The 8,278-nt window shown below is 54.5% G+C and overlaps 1 protein-coding gene across 1 annotated transcript in view; it reads left to right on the top strand.

Moving 5' to 3' along the window:
* MYO7B (myosin VIIB) overlaps positions 1-8,278 on the top strand; it is a 71,734-nt gene that overhangs the window by 32,964 nt on the left and 30,492 nt on the right. The window contains exons 15-18 of the mRNA XM_027082536.1: positions 1,293-1,430; positions 3,223-3,375; positions 3,949-4,047; positions 5,759-5,853. Coding sequence (XP_026938337.1) covers positions 1,293-1,430; positions 3,223-3,375; positions 3,949-4,047; positions 5,759-5,853 — 485 coding nt within the window. The remainder of the gene's footprint in view (positions 1-1,292; positions 1,431-3,222; positions 3,376-3,948; positions 4,048-5,758; positions 5,854-8,278) is intronic.

Here is an 8,278-nt window from a genome sequence, read left to right as displayed (position 1 = left end):
GTGTGTGTGTGTGTGTGTGTGTGGTGTGGTGGCAGCAGCACTGAGGCTCCTGGCCAGGGAGGTGGGCAGCAGAGAGCCCCAGGTGCTCCTCAGAGCAGCCTAGGACGCCCCAGCAGGGTGCGGGTCTGCGCACCCCTAGCAGCCATGCCTTCACCCCTTAACAGTGACTGTTCCAGAAAAGCCCTGTGAGTCACCTGACGAGGAGCTCCCCCACGCCCAGGCAGGGAGATGAGGCCGGCTCAGGGGCTCAGGAACTGTGGGTGCAGCAGAGGACGCCCCCTGTCCTCTCCCCCGCATGCTGCACAGTCAGCTCTGGCCACACTGAGGTGCCCTTGACCTCTCATCATCCCAACCCCCACCTCTACTCCAGAGGCTTTAGCGCCCAGGGCCCGCAGCACAGCCACGTGCAGAGCCAGCCCAGGGGGCCACCAGGGAGCCGCGAGGCTGTGCAGGAATTGCCCAGGTCTGGAACCAGGCGGAGCTGGGCCAGACCCTCTGCATTCACAGAGCCAGCCTGGACGTCACAGCGGAGGCCGGAGCACAGCCTACTCCTGGCCCTGTGGGGACACCAGAGCATGTCCCACAGGTTTCAGGGAACAGAATGACAGTGGAGGGAAATGCACATTATTTTATAAGCCAGGACAACAGGAAAATGCTACCCATCGTCATTAGGCCCGCCAGTGATCGCATCCTGCTTTCAGAGGTGTCAAATGGTGAGCTCGTGTCTCCAGACTGACGCAATTTGGCAGTACACACTCAAGAACATTCGACCTTGGAAAGGTTTGATCAAGGAGCATTGTCCAAAGCCAGCATTGCACAAAAACACACACTACTCTTGGCCCGGGGCTTGGGCTCTTGTTTTCTCTTGCATCCATCATTTTAATACATGTATTTTAAAACTGTATACATTTACTATAATGCTTACAATGTACAGTATAAAACATTCAAAAAAAGCATATAAAACCGATACAAACACTGAAAATGTAGAATGGTGAGGTAAAGCATTCGCTCCTCACCCTGGTGCATCATCTGTGCGCCCCACTTGGGGGGCCCCACCCCTAGACAGGAGGCTTGCCCTGTCTTACTTGACTCTGGGTCCCCAGTGTCTAGCTGGGCACCTGCACACGTAGGCACTTGGGGAACCTATGCTAGATGAATGAATGAGCGATTGGATGAATGTAGCCCTGCCCACCTGCGGGACCTCGGCAGAAGCCCTCACTGTGCCGTGGGTCAGCTGTGCCCCAGGCCAAGCTCCCCAGCCCCCCACCTGTGCCCTGTGCTTTTGCCTGCAGTCTGCAGACTCCAGCAAGCGGCCCTCCACCTTGGCGGGCCAGTTCAAGCAGTCCCTGGACCAGCTGATGAAAATCCTGACCAACCGCCAGCCCTACTTCATCCGCTGCATCAAACCCAATGAGTTCAAGAAGCCACTGGTAATGCGGGGAGGGAGAAGGCCTCTACTGGATGAGTCTGATGGCATCTGGGGTCATGTCACTCCCCGCACGAGTGTCTGGGCAGCTTTAGAGCTATCTGCCCCCATTTTACAGATGTGGGTACTGAGGCAAGGTGACCAGTCTAGGCCATTTGAAGGTCTGTGACCTTCAGGGCTTTGGATCACCCGGACCTCAACGGTCTCAGCCCTGCCATTCGCCTGCCATTGGCCAGGTGTGTTGCTTCTCTGAGCCTCAGTTTTCTCTTCCTTAAATTCAGGACCTGCCTGCCTGCAGGGGGCAGCAAGGATTGCACATGACGTTTTTTGCCACATCTGCATACGTAAACCACACTCCATAAGGGGCAGCAACCAGTACTGTGATTTTAGAGACTGACACCAACTGCTGGTCACCGAGACCTGAGGCCATGCAGCCCTTGGAAGGCGGCTTTACCTGCTTATGTGTGGGGCGGGGTGGGAGCCTGCTGCCTGCCCAGCCCCTGAAACGTGGGCTTGGGAGTCCCACCCAGAGGCTGCAAATACAGGATTCCAGAAACTCGGAGATGCCATCTGAGAGGAGATAACATGATTTAAAAAAAAAATCTTAAGAAAAGAAATAATATTACATTAAATGATGTGCCTTTTTGAAAAGTATAAAATCATATGAAATTCAGGCTGGCCCAGGAGATCCAAAGTGTGTCTTCCTTAAAGGCACAATGCACAGATGTTAGAGAGTAACTGTGCTCCCAGAGGTCCTCTACCCACACCCACAGGTGGGGGCCTGAGGGTCATTCTCAGGTCTTGTGGGTGCCCCCGGCTGAGACATTTCTGGGAGTTGGTAGCTGCTGTGTGGGTGTAGGGGAACCCAGGCTGAGGGGCCAGGAAGGCTCACGGTAGGAACCCTGGCTCAGCCACTCAGGAGCGTGGCCCTGAGCCTCAGGCAGCTGGTCTCTAAGTTGGAGCTGAGTGCCACACCAGGTAGGGCTGTTGTAAAGATTAAAGGCAAAGCACAGGCCCACCGGAAATAATACATGGGAGCTAAGGAGTTGCCCAGAACTAACTACTGTGCGGCCCTAGATGCCACAGGCAGTTGCCTCTGTGGCCCTCTGTGTTTCCAGGTGCTGGTGGGCTTGCCGGATTGGAGGGCTTGCCCCTAGTCCCCAGACACTCCTGGTTGGAGGTGGAGGGGGGCTCTCGAGGGTCCCAGGCATGCAGAGTCTCGGGGCCATGGCTGAGACCCCATACCCCTGGGCAAAGCATCGTGGCCAAGCTCCTCTCCAAATACCCATCTCTGGAGGATGGACAGACTAAGTTTAGAATATTTTCTGACTCAAAGTAGGAAAGGTACTTATTCCTTCCACTAGAGTGTGAGAGGCACGATGGAGGCCCAGCCCGAAGGACTGCAGGGGCACCAGTCACCCCGACACAGGCAAAGCCAGAAGGAAGCCGTGTTCTTTGGCACCATTGCTTGGGGGCGCTTCAAAAAATGTTAAATGTGGCATATGTGCAAAAACACTTCGATACTCCTCATACTTTGCATATTCTGAAAATGCAGGAAGCATCTGGTGTTCTTGTGGATGTCCCAGTTCGTATGTTATCGACTGTTGAGCTCCCTGGAAAACACTTCCAGGACTTTGCAGCGACTTCAACCAAATATCTCCCTTCAAAACAGAACGTTCATGAAACCAAGCGTTTGCTTGGTTCTCCTGCATCTGGTGGACAGCCGAAGGGTTGGTGGCAGGGAGGTCCGGAAGGGGGAGGCCCGCGCCATCAGCCCCTCTCCTCTGCGCCCGCAGCTCTTCAACCGGGAGCTATGCATCTGGCAGCTGCGCTACTCAGGCATGATGGAGACGGTGCACATCCGCAAGTCCGGATTCCCCATCCGCTACTCGTTCGAGGAGTTCTCGCAGAGGTTCCGCGTCCTGCTGCCCAGCGCCGCGCGCAGGGAGGTGTGTGTCCCCGCAGCCCGGCACACGGGCCCCGAGAGGCGGCGTGCGCATCCGCAGAACCCAGCCGCCTCTGTGCGCCCACACGGCCGCCGTTCAAAGCGGGCTGCCCACCTGATGCCCAGGGCCCCTCCCTGGACTCCAAGCTTTGAAATGACCCCCGTTCCTGCTTCCCTTCTCTAGACGAGGCTAGCGGCTGAATATGTTCCTTCTAGGAGCATCCGCAGTTAAAAGCAAACACTCTTTTACGTGGCGGAATGTCACAGAGATGATAAGTGGCCAGGGAGCAGGACACTTCCTGCTTCCTAGGCTTCCCCGAACACTCAGCCATCCTGAAGTTTGGGCTGCCTGTGTCCAACGGCCACACTGAGGCCCCAGGCCCTACAAGCTGTGGTGGCCTCTTGGGCCCCTGGGCCCCACCCTTGATCCAGGGTGCCCAGTGCCTGTGCCCCTGCCCAGGAGCCCCTGACGGCGACCCCTGTGGGAGCAGAAGGACCCCGCTCCCTAGGAAGCCCCGAGGAGGGACCTCAGGCTCCGGCGTGACTCCACAGAGCCAGTCCTGTTTCTCTTCGGCAGCTTCGGGGCAAGTTTCGCCAGATGACCCTGCGCATCGCCGAAAGCAGGCTGGGAACAGACAAAGACTGGAAAATGGGAAAGACCAAAATTTTCCTGAAGGTGAGACCCTGAACGTGCTGGTCCTCAGCCTCCGGAAGCCTGTGTGGCTGGTCTGGTGCCCGTGGGCGCCTGCGCCGTGCGTGGCCCCTGCCCTCAAGAAAGCCACGCTAGGGAGGAAGGGAGGAGGGCGTCACGGGGAGAGCACGGCCGTGAAAGCCCGGGGGCTTCTCAGAGGAGGACATTTAGGGCAAGGCCTGAGGAGAAGGAGGGACTGCCTCCAAGCCACCGTGGGAGAGCAAGAAGGAGCTGAGGGAGGTCTCCCACTGTCCCGGAGAACAGCCCTTCAGGCCCGGGGCCACAGTCTGCAGTCAGACCTGGGGAAGCCCCGCCCCTGCCTCCCTGGAGAGGCGGGGCTTCAGGCAGGAGGCAGTGTGCCCCCTCCCCCCATGACAGCTCCTTGGCCGGCCAGTACAAGCAGCACCATCTCCCACCTCCCACCTCCCTCGCCATCAACTCACAGGGAAGCTCAAGGTCACGCAGAGGCAGCCTCCCGCCCTTGAGGCTGGCCTTCGGGCCCTCCAGGATTGCGAACTGGGTCAGAGAGCCACAGGGAGAGAACCTCTGCGTCTCCTAGCCTCACACGCCTTGGGCAGGTCAGCAGGGCGAGAAAGAGAAGATCAGGGCTAGAATCAGGGCTCTGCCAGCCGGCCCCGCACCCCACCTCGTCCCCACTGCCCTTCCTGAGGCCTCCACTCTCTCCTCCTCCCCCGTAGAGCCTGCCCAAACGTCCTTGTCTGTCCTCCCAGCCGCAGCTCTCCAGTGGGTCTGTCCATAGGTCCATGCGTTAGTCAGGTCTGCCTGTGCTGGGACTCTGGGGCTTGACAGGAAGGAAGAAGCAGAGGGGTTTCAGACCCCACTGGGGAGGTGAGGCTGGCAGAGGGAAGAGGTCTGGAGAGTCCCAGGGCCGCTGCCCAGGAGGGTGCGGTATGGAGAGTGGGGTCAGTGTGGATGGATGGCCAAGGAGGAGAGGAGAGTGCCCGCCCCTCCATCCCTCCCCCTCCCTGGCTGCTCCGTGAGGCCACAGTCGGGGGTCTAGTCCATCTCTGTGTCCCCAGGGCCCACCCAGGCACACGAGGAGACCCAGTGCTTGCTTGATGCAGGACTGATGGGGGCAGGAAGGGCCACCAAGCCTCTGGCCTCTGCTCATCACTTACCAAAGGGCTGTGCTGCGCTCTACTCTGCAAAGACAGTCCCTTCCTTCCGGGCCCGGGATCCAGGGGGAGCAGGGAGGTGGGCCAGGGAAAGTCACCGCTCAGGGATGAATACGGCTCATGACCTCACACTCTGAATTCTATGCAAAGGCTGGAATTCATGTTTATATGAAAACAAGCGTGCATCTGTATTACAGCTGAATGAGCGTTGCACATGAATTTTGGGAAATAAAATACAGCTTTGGGGAAATGTTTTGCCCCCCTCTTGGGTTCTCCAGAGCAGAAGTGAAATTTCCCAGATCGAATCAACAAGAAGAAAGAACTAAAATGGGAAGTTCTTGGATTGGGGCTGGGGATGTAGCTGCGGTTCTCTGCTCTGAGCCACATCGGTGGCAGCATGAGGGCCCCTTCCCCTGCCCGCCCTCCTAGGAGCCCCCCTTCCCCTGCCCGCCCTCCTAGGAGCTGTGTGGGAAGAGTCTGAGACACCCTGACTTCTGGCTGCAGGTGGGCGAGTAGGGCTGAGGCAGGGCAGCTGCATGATGAGATCTCTCCCATCCCAGGAAAACCAGGAAACCCTGCTGGCGGTACAGAGGAGCCAGGCCCTGGACAAGGCTGCAGTCAGCATCCAGAGAGTCCTGCGGGGCTACAGATACAGGTGCCTGCCCTGCCCCCTGCCAGCCCATACACCCACCCGCCATGTACCCCCCAAGGGCCACATGTTCCCGCTGGTCCCCCTCTCGGGGTAACCGAGGCAGAAGCACTGTCGGGACCTCCTGACCAGGGACACTGCAGCCTGTGTTGGCCAGAGAATTCTAATACATTATTTGAATCTTTGGGGTGGAGGGCAAACTCCACCACGGAAGCAAGAGCCCAATGAAGCGTCAGCTCTGGTTTCGACTATATCTCGGCGTTCTCCTTCAGTTGTCTTAGAGAACGTATGGGTTTGGTTTTATGAGGTGGCTGGTTTTGGAGGGAAGGAAAGAACTGTCTTTGACTCAGTTCCCTGGTCAGTAAGAAGATAACGCTTGAATTTCAGTGCAGGTTCAGTAAATCAGCCATATTACCGCCTCCCTCCCCCTCACCACGTCCAGGGGGCTCGGCAGGTCCCATGGTGCCATTCCCTGCTGTCCTGTCGGCCCGTTGCCAACCATAGGAAGGCCTGGAAACCCAGATAGGACAAAATGCGAGAAAGTGGCTGAGCCACGGGAATAGCGGCCATGGGCACCAGCAAGCAGGGTCATGAGGCGGGGAGGTGTGGCTTAGAAGGCCATACAGGTTCAGGATTCCCCAGTGGTCTCCACTGCCATTGTTGGGGGTGAGCTCATTACTACCCATCAAGGATGACTTCCTACACAACCCAGGTGAGGGTGGATGTCTAGGCTTTCCACTGGGCATCTTCTGGTGTAGGTGGGGGAACCACAGTTGTTTACATGGTGTTTCACTGGAGTAGACTTGGTTATTATCTAAAAGTTTTCTACCTTGCTAAACTGCCCCTTTCTTGATCCTTTTGGTAGAGAGAAGCCTTTTCTTGGGGTCTTTCTGGTCTGTGCCCATTGTCATTTCTGGATTGCCTACTTCTTCAACTCCTAGTCTGGGATATGTGAGGCAAAAAGAAATCCAGAGAAGTTACCACCGTGTCTGAGATCCTTAGCTGGTCTTCTTTCTTCTCTCCATCTTTCAGAGTCTTCTTAATGTTTGTTTTATGTATAATGTCTAGGGGTTTTTAGTTGTAGTTAACAGGAGGAGTAAGGGAAAGTATGTCTACTCCGTCTTCCCAGAAGTGATCACCATTGGTAATTAATGGTGTTCTTGCTGTTCTGGCCAATGCAATTAGACAAGAAATTTAAAGAAAATATAGAAATCAAGGTTTTTCAACTCCAACATTATTGACGTTTTGCTTGGATAACTTTTTGTTATAGGGGGCTGTCCTGGGCATTGCAGGATGTTCAGCAACATCTGAACTCTACTCACTAGATGCCAGTAGCATCCTCCTCCCCAACCCCCGGTCATGGCAACCAAAAATGTGTCTAGACATTGCCAAATGTGCCTGGGGGGCAGAATCACCCCCAGTTGAGAACCACTGGTATAAATATTAGAAAGGAGACAAATTCTCTTTATTTTTAGATAACTCAGTTGTTTACTTTGGCCTTATATTAGAATGGTCATGTGAGTGTGTGTGTGTGTGTACACGCACCAAAAAATATTGAATAGACAGATATACAGATATATATTGTCCACCCATCAACAAAGATTCTGACTTAATTGGACTGGACGGCACCCAGGCATCAATAAATATTGAAGTTCTCCAGATGATTTTTTTCTTGTTCTTTTTTGTTTGTTTGTTTTGGTTTTTGGTTTTTGTCCCCCAGTTTTATTGAGATATAATTGACTTACAGTACTGTACAAGTTTAAGGTGTACCACATAATGATTTGACTTATACATATCATGAAACGGTTACCACAATAAGTTTAGTGAACATCCACCATCTCATACAGATGCAGAAACAAAAGAAAACAATTTTTTTTTCCTTGTGATGGAAATCCTTCTTAGGGTTTACTCTTTTAATAACTTTTATATATACCGTAGAGCAGTGCTAACTATAGTCATCATGTTGTACATTACATCCCTAGTACTTAATCTTATAACTGGAAGTTTGCACATTTTGACCACCTTCATCCAATTCCCCCTCCCCCAACTCCCCGAAGATGATTTTTAATATGATTGAGATCTACTGTCCTAAACCTAAGAAAATACCCTGAAAAATTATTAGAAGTGTTAAGAAAACTCAGTTAAGTGTGGGAGAAAAGGTACATCCCTATGCACCTCTGACTCCCCAGAGGCGAGGTTTCAGGTTACCTCCTCCAGTTTTCAGCCCTCGTTCCTCCGTGTGGAGGGAGCAGTCTGCTGGAGCTTGCCAGGCTGCCTGGGTCTGGGGGCAGCCCTCTGCTTTGACCTGCCCCCAGAGAGGAGCTCTGGTCCTGAGACTTCTGACCTGATTTCTGGTAAACCCCTGGGCTGGTGGCCAGAGGAGGGGGCAGAGTCTGACAACGAAGAAAAAGTTGGAAATGGGTTTTATCCC

Source organism: Aethalodelphis obliquidens, unplaced genomic scaffold (genome assembly GCF_003676395.1).
Source record: "Aethalodelphis obliquidens isolate GAN/ISIS:26980383/991018 unplaced genomic scaffold, ASM367639v1 scaffold47, whole genome shotgun sequence".
NCBI lineage: Eukaryota > Metazoa > Chordata > Mammalia > Artiodactyla > Delphinidae > Aethalodelphis > Aethalodelphis obliquidens.
The sequence above is the reverse complement of the archived record's forward strand: the minus strand, read 5'-3'. Positions and strand labels throughout refer to the sequence as shown.